At 39.7% G+C, this 14,578-nt stretch overlaps 1 protein-coding gene across 1 annotated transcript in view; it reads left to right on the top strand.

Moving 5' to 3' along the window:
- Nucleotides 1–14,578, top strand: part of LOC132380092 (alpha-1,6-mannosylglycoprotein 6-beta-N-acetylglucosaminyltransferase B-like) — a 919,103-nt gene that overhangs the window by 345,226 nt on the left and 559,299 nt on the right. The window contains exon 4 of the mRNA XM_059948641.1: nt 11,421–11,551. Within this exon, the coding sequence (XP_059804624.1) occupies nt 11,421–11,551 (131 nt within the window). The remainder of the gene's footprint in view (nt 1–11,420; nt 11,552–14,578) is intronic.

Raw genomic sequence — 14,578 nt, 5'->3', positions numbered from 1 at the left:
TCCCTTAGACCAGATGGACTACACCCCAGGGTTTGGAAAAGGGTATCTGTTGAGATTGTGGAGAACTTGGTAATGATAGAGTCATAGTAAAGTATAGCAAAGAAAAAGGTCTTTTGTCCCATCTACTCTGTTTTAAATCATTTAAACTGCCTAGTCCCATCAACTTGCACCTAGACCATAGCCCTCCTTACTCCCGCAATCCGCGTACCTCAGTAATGAGGGTAAACTCTCTCCCATACTAGTCTAACATCCCAAACAAAATTTAAGGCCTCTGTCAATCTGCATTATTTTTCTCTACAGTGGTCAGGGAATGTGATGCAAGGGCTGTGGGACATTCACTTCCATCACTCATAACATCTGACTGTTGCAACAAGCAGCTGGAGCGGACCCATGTGCAGGACACAGACATGGGGGTAGCATTAACAGAAGTGTACTTTATTATTAGTTGCCAGGAAAGCTGAGGAGCGAGGATAGAATGCTTACACGGATAACGATGTGGGTCAACAAACAGGAGGAGCTCTGACACAGAGCCTGGACTTAGACTTGGATTCGAACACGGAGCCTGGACTTGGACTTGGAGCTGGAGCCTGGACTTGGACATTGACACGGAGAGACGGAATACCCAACTCAGAGGAGTGGTAAATGGCTGGGCCTACCCAGCTGGAAACGAGGCGACCAAACCAAACAACAACAGAAAATCCTTGACATGGAGTAGCTCATGAAGCAGCCATTGGCCAACAATCACTCAGCTGGACACAAAGAGACAGAATTCCTAACCCTGAGTAGCGGCTACCAGCCAGACCTACTCAGCTGGAAACTAGATGACAAAAACCAAACAATGACAGTCCATTTGTATTTTGGCTCAGAGTGGCGGCAGAACGGCCATCAACTCAGCTGGACACGAGAATGACTGAGTTTACCAAGCAGCCACAGGCACCAAAACAACTTAGAGTCCACGATTCTCAGTGGCTCCAGGATGAGCATAGCCACACTGGCTGTGGTGGCGAACCAGCAGCGAGTAGATGTAAGCTGGAGTTTTTATGCTGTCGGTTCAATGACAATCAGGAGCCTCAATCAAGGAGCCAGGCAAAACATGGGGATAAGGAATTCAACAGAAACAAGGAGTCAATGGACCAGACCATGACACTGACATGACCACACCTACACCATAAGGTGAAGCGTCACAGGCAAGCTTCACTGGATGATGTGGATCGTAATGTATGAGTACAGTGTCTGACATCACCATTTCCTTTACCTTTCTGAAAGCCCTCTTCCATTGCTTTGTCCATTGCCACTTCTTACCTATCTGTAGTAATGTGTTCAAGGAGTGGAGCACAGTAGCTAGGTTTCACAGGAAGCTGCTATAGTAGTTGACAAATCCTGAAAAGAACCACAACTGTGACACATCCTTTGGCCTTAGGGCATCCATCACTGCTTGAATTCTCTTAGCATACCTGTGGCTGCTTAACTAGATAAAAGCCCATGATATTGCAGGAAAGAAGCTAGCATGGGTAGAGGATTGGCTGATTGGTAGATGGCAATGAGACAGATTAAAGGGGGCATTTCCTGTTTGGCTAGAGGTGCCTAGTGGTGTGCTTTGTGGGCTCAGTGTTGGTACTAATTCTTTTCATGTTATATGTCAATGATTTGGATGAAGATATTGATTGCTTTGTAGCCATGATCTCAGAAGACTTGAAAGGAGATTGGTGTAAGGTGGAAAGTTGGAGATTGTTTGTGGTGGTGGTCATGGGTAGAATGTACATCTCCTTACAAACAATGGCAGAATGGAACTTGGTTTGTTGGTGCTGTAATAGTTTCATGCTATCTGCTACACAACAATGCCACCTCAAATTAACTCCCATGAACTCCTATTATGCTGTTACTCTTTCTCCTGCCTCTTTCCTTGCAGTCAGTATTAGCCTCTCATTCTAGTATTTTCAGCCCTGTTGGTTACCTTTTTTTTTTACTAGATCCATCTTCACTTTCGACTTGAAACTATACCTCAGCCAAGTGAATTCCTTCTTCTTTACCTTTACAAAAGTGATGCATCATTGCTAATATTTGTTGATCTGTTCTGTATTATGTTTCTTTAGTCTGAGCTTCTTCTCTTTGGAAATCTATTTATCCAGTCTGTGATGCATGGGTCTTTTAAAAGGATTCCATTTGTCTTCAGTTCTTGCGTATTGAACATCATTATCTAAACCATTTGTCTCAATTCTTCCTTCTCCTCATCTCTTTGAATTTAGGCTTCATTTTGTTATAACCTTGACTCCTTTCCTTTGATACAATAGTGTCTGAGATCAGAATCAGAATCAGGTTTATTATCACTGGCATGTGACGTGAAATTTGGTAACTTAGCAGCAGCAGTTCAATGCAATACATAATCTAGCAGAGAGAAAATAATAATAATAATAATAATACAATAAAACATATTGATAAATAAACAAGTAAATCAATTGCGTATTTTGAATAGACTATTGAAAAATGTGCAAAAACAGAAATGCTGTATATTTTTTTAGAAAATGAGGTTGTGTCCATTTAGGAATCGATGGCAGAGGGGAAGAAGCTGTTCTTGAATCGCTGAGTGTGTGCCTTCAGGCTTCTGTACCTCCTACCTGATGGTAACAGTCAGAAAAAATGTATGCCCTGGATGCTGGAGGTCTTTAATAATGGACGCTGCCTTTCTGAGACACCACTTCCTAAAGATGTCCTGGGTACTTTGTAGGCTAGTGCCCAAGATGGTGCTGACTAGATTTACAACCTTCTGCAGCTTCTTTCAGTAGTGTGCAGTAGCCCCTCCATACCAGACAGTGATGCAGCCTGTCAGAATGCTCACCACAGTACAACTATAGAAGTTTTCGAGTGCATTTGTTGACATGCCAAATTGCTTCAAACTCCTAATAAAGTATAGCCGCTGTCTTGCCTCCTTTATGACGACATCAATATGTTGGGACGAGGTTAGATCCTCAGATCTTGACACCCAGGAACTTGAAACTGCTCACTCTCTCCACTTCTGATCCCTCTGAGGATTGGTATGTGTTCCTTTGACTTCCCCTTCCTGAAGTCCACAATCAGTTCTTTCGTCTTACTGACGTTGTGTGCCAGGTTTTTGCTGTGGCACCATTCCACTAGTTTGCATATCTCACTCCTGTACACCCTCTCGTCACCACCTGAGATTCTACCAACAGTGGATGTATAATCAGCAAATTTGTAGGTGGTATTTGAGCTATGGCTAGCTACTCAGTCTTGTGTATGCAAAGAGTAAGGCAGTGGGCTAAGCATACACCCCTGAGGTGCACCAGTGTTGATCGTCAGCGAAGAGGATATGTTATCACCAATCTGCACAGACTGTGGTCTTCCAGTTAGGAAGTCGATCCAATTACAGAAGGAGGTACAGAGGCCCAGGTTCTGCAACTTCTCAATCAGGATTGTGGGAATGAAGGTATTAAATGCTGAACTATAGTCGATGAACAGCATCCTGACGTAGATGTTTGTGTTGTCCAGGTGGTCTAAAGCCATGTGAAAATGCATGGAGATTGCGTCTGCCGTTGACTTATTGGGAGATAGGCAAATTGCAATGGGTCCAGGTCCTTGCTGAGGCAGGAGTTCAGTCTAGTCATAACCAACCTCTCAAAGCAATTCCATCACTGTTGGGTGATGGTCATTAAGGCAGCCCACATTATTGTTCTTTGGCACTGGTATAATTGTTGCCTTTTTAAAGCAAGTGGGAACTTCTGCCCATAGCAGTGAGAGGTTGAAAATGTCTTTGAATACTCCCGTTACTTGGCTGGCACAGGTTTACAGAGCCATACCAGGTACTCCATCAGGACTTTCTGCCTTGCGAGGGTTCACTCTCTTTAAAGACAGCCTAACATTGGCCTCTGAGATGGAGATCACAGGGTCATCAGGTGCAGCAGGGACCTTCACAGCTGTAGTTGTGTTCTCCCTTTCAAAGCAGGCATAGAAGGCGTTGATTTCATCTAGTAGTGAAGTATCGCTACCATTCATTTTGCTTTGTAGGAAGTAATGTCTTGCAGTCCTTGTCAGGGTTGCCGTGCACCTGATATCGCCTCCAATCTCATTTGAAATTGTCCCTTCACCCTTGAAATAGCCCTCTGCAAATCATTCCTGGTTTTCTGGCACAGGCCTGGGTTGCTGAACTTTGAATGTTAAATTTGATCATTCTAAGCTTAATCTACCCTTGAGCTTCTTTGACTTCCATATCTTATATTTCTTATTATGAATACCAGATTAAGATGAGCACTGCCTCAGCAGATTTTCTTGTACACTAAGTCAGCAAACATTTTGTGTTGATTTCTTTAAGCACTTGTGCATTACATTTATAGGATTCTGTCACAACCTCTTTCTCTCTTCAAATGGATCATAGAAGAGTAATTCTATCATATTTACATTTTAGTATATCTAAATAATCAATAAATCAATAACATGAATGGCAATGATTTGATTTTATTCTCAGCATTTCAAAAATAAGAAATGTGTACTTTCTGCTTAAAAACAAATAAAACTAACTTGAAAAACAGGTGAAATCAATTTAAGTAGAAAAATATAGGTGCTGGAAATTCAAAATACAAACATAAAATGCTAGAAACACTGTGCTAAGCAGCATCCATGGAAAGAGAAACAGAGTTTACGTTTGGTTGAAACCATCCCAGCACCCTCCATATGCAATTCATGTAGCTAGCTTTTAGGAATCTAGTCAAAATACTGTGTTAATATGAGCATAAACGATGTTGATTTCATTACCTCCCATATTTTCTTGTAATTTTTGTATATTTTATAATCCAAATATTATATGATTTCATTTTGGGATCTGTATTTCACAGGACTTTCTAATCAGCGATGTTCTAAAGGGTATCTCAAATGCCATCTTATTTATGCCAGTTTATTTTTGAAAAGTTAAACCAATTTTTCCCCATAAGTCTAGAGAATAGTAATTATTTGACATAATGTGTGGGAATGCAGATATTAAAGTTATTATTAAAATATTTTCAAGAGACAGCTGAGTTCTTTTTTCCTCTTCAGTCTCAACATGTTTGTCAATTCCCAAAATGAAGATGCATTACAAACTTAGCAAGAACTGTTTATGGAAATGAAATTGTCTTTGCATCCTTTGTGAATTCCTTTGGAAAATTAAGCAGTTTGATGCTATTGTGATGTTTTAATAGGTTATATTTGCAGGACTGAATTAAGTCACTCGAGTTAATATAATGGCCTGGGAAAGTGCCTTGATTTTAGCTCCTGCACTGTTTCTGTTCATGTTACAACAATTAAGGGCTTACTGCTGTGGTCATTTTTCAAAGCAGAGCAGTCAGATACAGGCAACTTTGCTTCTGGCAGTGAATCTATATCATTCTTCAACAATCCATAGAATCATAAAACTACTGCCCATCTAGTCTCTGCCAGCCTGGCTTTATACCTAATCCCATTTATCTGCACCCAGACACAGCCCTCCCTATCTCTGTCATTTATGTATCTATCCAAACTTCTCATAAAAGTTGCAATTGAACCTGCATCTATGAGCCCAAAACTTGAATCTATGTTGCTAAGGGCCATTAACCCAAAGGTATTTTAGGATAATTAATATAAATGTTAATGTATAATAATGAAGATGTAAAACATTGAATTATAAATTTATAATCAACTGAATTTCATTTCAGATAAATAACTTCAAAACATTAAAAGTAAAAGACCAGCCTACTTCCCATTTCCATTTAAATCAGAAAAGACATTCAAATTAATTGACCATGCTAAATCTGTCAATTATGGCTAGCATAAAACTGAGGAGGGATGAGACATGTTATGTAAACAGCCTGTCCGCCAGCATGATCAAAAACTGCTCCCAGGGTCAGTGCGGTGTCCAGGGGCGTAAATGGATGATGTGAAGCATCCGAAGACAGTCAGTGTAAATGTTAATAATTCTGAAAATGGATATACATTAAGTAAAGTTTCTGACTCATAAAGAACACCTCACTGCCAATTCTCATCCAACTGCCAGCAAAAGGTAAGTATGCTTTGGCCAGTACTTCAGTGGGAACATCTAAACTCAATTAATATATTGACAATGTGCAAGCTTGATAACTTCCTAATTAGCTTAGCAAGCCAATTAATCTGTCATATTGTAAATTATATGCAATACTGAATCCCTTTGGGTTATTAAATTGCTGGTACTAATTAAAATTGTGCTGAATTTTCACTTTAGCCTTTTTGACTAACACAGGTTTAATATCATCAACATCGAATCCTCATTGCATTGTTTCAGTGGATCCACAGAAGACAATTGTGTCATTTCAAAAGAACACTCTAGATAATCTCTTTTTCATTTGCACATATATTTGTATTTTTAAAATATGGATGAGCAATTGTTAATCAGTGTGATAGAGAAAGTGATGCTTCACTGTGTGGCTAAAAATTGAAACTGAACTAAAATCAGCTGATGCAATGTTTGCAGAATCACTGGCTGCTCACAGTAGGTTATTGCTTCTTACCTTGTAGACTCTGATTCCATCATGCATGAATGCAGTAAATCTGAGCAATGCCTGCAGCTCCTGAAATTGTACCTTTACACATTACACATGTGTTCGCAGTGGAGAGTTGGTGCACTGAACATACACAAAGATCATTGATCCTCATCTTTGCAAAATTGTGGCACATGTCCAATTAAGAAATGTTGTCAGGTCCATGTTGGGAGTTACCCTTTTGTAACATCCATTCAAACCTGCAGCACTATTTAATGGGATACCCAAGCATGTTTTGCACCATGACGCACTTTACTAAGCAGGAGATGGCTAAGGATCAGATGAGGATCTAATCTTTTATTAAACTATGCATTTTTCAACAAATTCCTTCATTTATCATAGTGTTCTAGTACTTGCCTTGCTGGATACACAGCACGAATGAGAATGAGAGAGTGTGGGCAACAATGCCCGGAGACCCTGAAGGAGATGCAAGAGAGTAAACCTAGCCCACAGAATCCCTCAAGAGAAAGATGTGAGTGGCCCATACCCTGACCATATACTATCCTTGGATTCTAAAGATTCATCATCCTTAGGGTGAAGAATTTTCTTCATATCTATGTCCCAAAATTGTACCTGAAATATAATTACCTGAATTATGCCAGAATTTTCTCAGCACCCCAGCCAGCATCTACTCTGCTGAGTTTTGTAAAAGGTTGTATATTTTACATTAATTTTACATTTTTTCAAACTCCGGAGAGTACAAGCCTGCTATCTTCTCATGTGACAAGCTCATTATTCTAGGAATCAGTCTGAGGAATCTTCACTACACTTCTCAAAACAAATATATCCTTCTTTATAAAAACAACAAAATCTGCAGATGCTGGAAATCTAGATCAACGCACACAAAATCCTGGAGGAACTCGGCCGGTCAGGCAACATCTATGGAATGGAAAAATTAGTCCCAGGGAAGGGTCTCGGCCTGAAACCTTGACTGGTTATATACTTTATGTAGGGAGATCAGACCTAGATCTCTGAAAAACTGTACATGATTAGAGCAAGACATCTGTAATCTTTTGTGTTCAAATCATTTTGCAATAAAGACCTAATTGCAAAGGACAGAGAGAATTAGAGATGGTGTCTCTATTTGAGACTTGTAAAAACTTCACTTCTCATGATTAAGGTCACAATCATGGCAAAGACGACAATATTTAAAATAGTGATTTCTAAATCACAGCATTATGGTCTCTTTTAAAACTATTCTCAGTCCCATACAAAAATAATATATAGATCTCTGTGATATGGTATCTACCAGGAATGTTTGATCACTTAGCCCATAGCAACCAGTTTTAATTGTGGCTATAAAACTGACAACTTCAGAGGTTGTGTGAAGTGATTATCAGCAAGTTTGCTGTCAGTCACAATCTAATAAGTTTTTGGTAAGACATTGAATTTAAGTCAGTGATAACAATTTACCCCTTGGGCATCCAGCTAATCTGGAACGTTTCATCTAATTTCAAAGAGCTGGATACAGCATGTTCTGTGACATAGCCAGTAAACCTTAAATAGATCATAACCAGAAGATGTAATATAGTATTGAGCTATATTTATTTGTTATCCAAATGAAAGAGCCTGCCAGGCTTGATGTCAGTATTTCCTATCATTCAGGTTTTCTTACTGTAAATGATGGCATTGTGCCAAATCTGTCACCAGCTTGATCGAGTTTTAAAGAGGTATTGAAGTTGTTTTTAACTCCTGCCTAGAAAGTTTGAAGAACCATTGAAAAGTAATGCCAGACAGTTGAAGCCAGTTTTTGAAGGTTCAAGCTCTGTCATCTCTGGGATTCAGCAGTCAACTTCACATCATTTTTTTTTTGGCATCTTGACGAAGACTTGCTGGCAGTTTTCTGCAAATAAAGATGGCAAATTTGATGGTTCCACAAATAAGATTAACCTAAAATGGATGCCAAAGACAGCACATGGGGTTAGTTGGCAGATCCTACACGATGTCCTGCAGTGAACAGACATATTTTTCCTAAGGGCAAGAGCAGCATGATTCTCCTACACTCAAAGAAGCAGGTAATTGCCCAGGTGTACCCTGTCTTAGAAAGCGGCCAAATCCAGGTAGCTGACTAAAGTAATGGAAGCTATTTTTGAAACTACAATCAATTATCATGTTTTGCCTGACCACTGATGCTTGTTTAGCATTCTATTCTGCTTCAGATATGATTACATAATTAACTTAAATATGGGCAAGGTGTGTCGTTTCTAGAGTTGATGTGACTGTGCCTATCCTTGATGTCAACATAGCATTTGAGCTAGTGTAAACTTAAAACTTGAAGTCAATTGTTTGGGGGCAAAAATCCTCCAAAAATGGAAACGACCAGGCATAAAGAAAGAAGATAATGGTTTAAGATTATTTCAAGCAAGATTACATCAAGGTCCTGATGGGTGTGTTGAGCAGCTGTGTGGAGATCTGCAGGACATTTTCATTCTGAGACTCGGCTTGGAAAGAATCCCGACACATGCAGGAAACAACACGTGTGGTCCCAGTGCCCAATAAGGGCCAACTGAAAGTCTTGAATGACTACTGTCCAGTGGTCCTGACCTCACACATCATGAAGACCCTAGAGAGGCTGATCCCCGGTTCCATCAATCTTTCATCCCCTGAAGTCTGCATACCAGGAGCCCATTTCGATAAGCAGGGCAGTGCTGTGAGGATCTTATTTTTTAATTTTTCAAGTGCCTTTAATACCACACAACCTTCATTGCTAGTTGGCACTTCCAGTGTATCCTGGATAATGGATTACCTGACCGGCAGACCAAAGTTTGTGCGGCTTCAGAGCTCTGTGTCAGACATGGCTGTAAGAAGCACGGAGGCCCCACTGGGATTGTATTGGCTTCCTTCCTGTTAATACCTCGGACTTTAGATACATTGCCAAGTCATATCATCTGCAGAAATTCTCTGATGACTCAGACATAAATTGGGGGTATAAAAGGAGGACGGGAGGATAAATACAGATCCCTGGTGGAAGACTTTGTCAAATGGTGCAAGCTGAATTATCTGCAGCTCAACATCAGAAAGACAAAGGGGATGGTGATGCACTTTAGGAAGACTAAGGCTGCCCTCACTGCTCCCTGTTACTGTTGGTGGTGAATACATGGATGTGTTGAGGACCTGCAAGTACCTTGGGGGATGCGCCTGGGTGATAGATGTGAGTGGAACACCAACACAGAGGCTGTGTACAAGGAAGTCCGGAGTCAGCTATACTTCCTGAAGGAGGCTGAGGTCCTTGGGAGTATGGGAGCATGTAGTACTTGGCTTCACGTGTTCGACTAGTCTGTTGTCGCCACAGTCTTCTATGTGGTGGTGTGCTGGGTCAATGGCACCAACATGGGTAATGCTACTGGGCTCAATAAACTGATTAGTAAAGCTGGCTCTGTTATAGGAGTCAAACTGGACACACTGGAGGCTATGATAGAACAACAGACCCTACAGAAAATTATGGCAATTATGGACCATGTTTCTCACCCTCTGCATGCCACCTTGGCTGAACAGAGGAGCACTTCTAGTAATGGACTAGTAACTGCACTGCTCAAAAGAGCGCTATGTGAAGTCATACTTACCCTCGGCCTTTAGGCTCCATAATGAGTCAACCTATAGCCAGGAAAGTGATGACCTCTTCTGGTAGACTGTTTGAGGTAACTTAATTTTTTTACTTCTTTCTTACTTCTCTTCTAATATTTGTATATCCGTGCACTTGTAATGCTACTGTGAAACTGTAATTTCCTTTGGAATCAATAAAGTATCTATCTATTTGTCTACTCACATTTTCAAGCACGTGGCCTATATGTTTCTATGCCTTGGCAATTCTAGTGTCCACCTAGATACTACTAATGAGTGTGCCTGCCTTCACCACCTTTATGTAGGTTGTTCCAGAATGTAATCGCCCTCAGGGTGAATGTTTATTCCCCCCTCCCCCCAGATTCCTTCTAAACTTCCTATTCCTTGTGCTAGGTTTGTGCCATTTGTTTCTAGGTGTCTCCATTTTAAAATGGAGGCTTTTTAAAACCAGTAATCCTTGAATGCCAACCATCTGTCTTATTAATTATATTCAACTTTCAATTCTCTAAGCTTGGAATTCACGTGCAAATCATAGAATAAACAGAAATACAGAGATGAAAATCAATTTCCTTTCCTGATGCATTACAGCAGTCAAGAAAAGCTCAACCACTGTAGCGACTGTTAGATTAATGTAATTGTAGCATAGAGAGCTAGATGGAACATTTAGTTGCATTGTAAGATTATCCAAGGAGCTGGCAATTTTGAAAGGTTACTTATACTCTTCAAGACATCTGCCTGGTAATGCTGTGCCAAAAATGCACTCGCACAACGTCCTTCTTGTACACATTATTTTTCAGCAGGCTGTGCAGGTTCGTCCTTCCTGCAGAAAATAATCTACCAATATCCTCCCATTTTCAAGCAAGCTCTTATTTCTTTCTGATATTCTGCAGCTTCTTGAGATCAGAGCTGTGAAGTAGACCATAACATAAAATTAGTGATGCCCATTATTCACCAGCCTGAATCATTATCCAAAGGGGCCCAAAGACAGGCCCAGTTTATGAATAAGCACAAACAGATTTTACCATATCGCTGTAGCTTCCCAAACAAACTTGCGGGGACTGCTGATGTGATTCTTAACATCCCCAAAAAGGGGTGGAGAAATTGTGAGGCCTTTAATTCAGGATGTTAACTTGTTATTACTCCATATAGCTGATATAACTTGATCAGCAAATTGGTTATCATGAGGTAATATTTCCAGCCTGAAAAATAAAGGTTCTAAAGTGTTGACTGTGTAATACATTCGCTGTTTTCTTTATTAAATATTTTTATTCATTTTTTAGAACCGTCATCCCAATAGCTCAAAAAATATTTTTTCTTTCTTAGCTTCCAGCATGCTGGCTTACTGGAGAAGATTCAAGCTATTGCACAGAATGTCTCAAACCTAACAACCAAACTGGAGCAGTTTATGCAGGCAAACCTCATGGCCAGAAGAGACATTCCCTTCTCTGGGAAAGGTACGTTACTTCCCTGACATCCTGTTCTACTCTAAACCAGTGAGAAGCCAATAAACAGGAGATCTGATCAGATTATTTGAATTTGGGAAGTGGCTTAATGTGATTGCACATTCTTGGTCCACAAACCAAAATATGATTAAATATGTATTGATTTTTGAAATGGGATTCTATTTTCTATTTGATTTATAATTCACTATTCTGAAAACTCTCATTTGATTTGGTCCAGCTTATTTCAATAGCTATCACTGTTCTTACGGAAAACAGATTGAAATGCCCTCAAGACTTCATTGGATGCCTACTTTGAACAATTCTTCTATAGTTTCAGATTAGATTTAGTTACTTTACTAAGCAGTCAAAATGGTTGTGTAGTATTATTAGAAAAAAAAGCAGAATCAATTTGAACCACAGCAGAATTTGAAACACAATGGAATTAATTCATCGTGATTATAGGGTATAAATGGCAGAGTGAATGAAGTCTATTTTATACTCTACTCCATTTTCTTTTATAAACTTACATGCCCTCCTTGTTCACGAGTTCCGCATGCGCGAAATCAACCAATCGAGAAAACTAGGAAGTGCTTTTCCAACACTTGTTGTTTGAGCATGTACAGACATTTTTTTCTTGTCATTATTCCCTAAACAATGCAGTATAACAACTATTTTACATAGCATTTACATTGTATTAGGTATAAGTAATCTGGAGATGATTTAAAGTATACGGGAGGATGTGCGTAGGTTATTGTGGATTGGGATAAAAAAAAATCAGAAGTTCTCTTACTAAGTAAGTCAGAACAGGTACATCGGATATTACTTAGCATCAGTTAGTCAAATGTTTGTCTTAGTATATAGTATATATTTAACCTTTCTATGCGTATAAAACACTTAAGAACGTATGTTTCAGTGGAAGTTCCGGAGTTCGATCCAGTGACAGATCGCTCCTGAGCACACTCTCCAACTGTACCTGGCTGATGTGGAGGATCAAAAATCCAAAAGCCAAAAAGCCTAAAGCTTTTCCAATGACCAATGGCGTTTCACCTCTTTCCGATCGCTTTATTATTTCCACTTTATTTTCAATCGTGATCATGATTATTTTTGTGAACAGAAACACTGCAGATTCAGAGCTCCACCGCCGGATCCTAATGTCCACCGCACTGAGACAAGTTAAATAAGGTCTGGGGTTCCACTGGATTCTAAGGTCCACCGCATTGAGACAGGTTGAATAAGGGACTTGAGCATCCGCGTTTTTTGGTATCCGCGAGGGGTCCTGGAACCAATCCCTTGCGGATAAGGAGGGCCGACTGTAATGGAAAACTGACCCATTGTGGTCATTTCATGCTATAAACACACATTTTCAAGAACATTAAGCAGATCCTGTCCTGAATTGTATAGCTATTGCATTTTAGAAGATGTTAGATGAACAATAAATCATCTTAGTATAGATTTTAGCTTAAAAAAACTTTTTGGTGTAACATTGTTCTCAGTAGTGAATTTCCTTTAAATTGGTAACAAGTAACTAAATATCAGTAATTGCCTTTAAACTGTGCAGCTCTTTAAGTACAGATCACAATTAGTTCAAACTGAGTTCTAGTGAGTTCTCTTTTCTGCTAGTTTAAAAAAAAGTATGGTGAAAGAAATAGGTCTGCACAAAGAAGTAAATTAGTTACTTTGGTAGTTTATTGGAATTACATTAATTTGTGAAATCTATAAAATTAGCTGGTTCTTTTGGCGCTATGACTCTGTGAGAGACATCTGTAATTGCCTCCATTTATCATTTGTGTCTTGAAAGTGTTTTCAAGAATAGAAACAAGAAATGCTGGCAACATTTTCAGGTCGTGCAGCATCTGTGGAAAAAGAAAGGTGTGATCAAGCATCTTCAGCCTGAGGCCTTCATTCTGTTTCTCTTCCCACAAATGCTACCTGACGTTCAAGAATTTTCAGTTGAATTCCAAAACTGCAGATCTGTAGTGCACACAATGCTATGTCAACCTTTTAATCTACTCTAAAATCAATCTAACCCTTTCCTCTGACATAGCTCTTTATTTTTCTTTCAACCATGTGCCACTCTAAATGTCCCTAACGTTTCTGCTTCTGCCACCAACCCTGGCAGCATATTCCATGCATCTGTGTTTATTAAAAAAAAACAACTATGTCTTGTTACAAGAATTACCCTTTGTAATAATAACTTTAGATACGGTTGTGAATTTGGATGACCCATGGCTTGAATTGCGAAAAACGGCAATAGACTGCAACAGCAAATGGGTCGTCAAGTAGAAGATGAATGAAGTGATACATTTTGTTCCAAAGAAATAAAGAGAGACAATAGGCTAAATGGCACAGATCCAGAGAGTGTGCAGGAACGCAATGACTTGGATGTGCATATGCATACATCTTTAAATGTGACTGGAAATACTGAGGAAGTGATTAATAATGATATAGGGTCTTGGGATTCATAATAGAACCACTAGATTGCAAAAGCAGACATTATATTGAATCTGTGCAGAATAGTAGTTTTAGATCCATAGAACACCACGGCACAGAACCAGGCTCTTCTTCCCATCTAGTCCATATTAGTCTGATCTTCTGCCTAGTCCCACCTATCCGCACATGGACTGTACCCCTGCACACTTCTCTCATCCATTTGCATATCAACACAACTCTTAGATGTTACAATTGAACCCACATCAACCATTTCTACAGCAGCTCATTCCACAGCAGCATCGAGCTCTGATTGAAGGTGTTTTTCTCCTCAGTCAGGCCACAAATGGAGTATGGCATTCCATTCCGGCTGCCACACATAAGGAAGGACGTGAACTTTCCGGAGAGGAGCAAAACAGATTTACTAGAATAGTTCCAAGAGTGAGAAATTTTAGCAACAAAATTCACACTGGATAAGCTGGGTTTATTTTCCATAGAGCAAAGAAAGGAGATGTGATGGGGGTGCACAGAATCAAGACTAGTTTAGGTGGAAGTAACTTCTTTCCAGGAGTAGATGATTCAAGCTTTAGGAGATTACACATCAAAAACTGT

The sequence above is a fragment of the Hypanus sabinus genome, chromosome 23, assembly GCF_030144855.1.
Source record: "Hypanus sabinus isolate sHypSab1 chromosome 23, sHypSab1.hap1, whole genome shotgun sequence".
NCBI classification, from domain to species: domain Eukaryota; kingdom Metazoa; phylum Chordata; class Chondrichthyes; order Myliobatiformes; family Dasyatidae; genus Hypanus; species Hypanus sabinus.
Note: the sequence above shows the minus strand (reverse complement) of the source record. Positions and strands in the feature narration are given on the sequence as shown.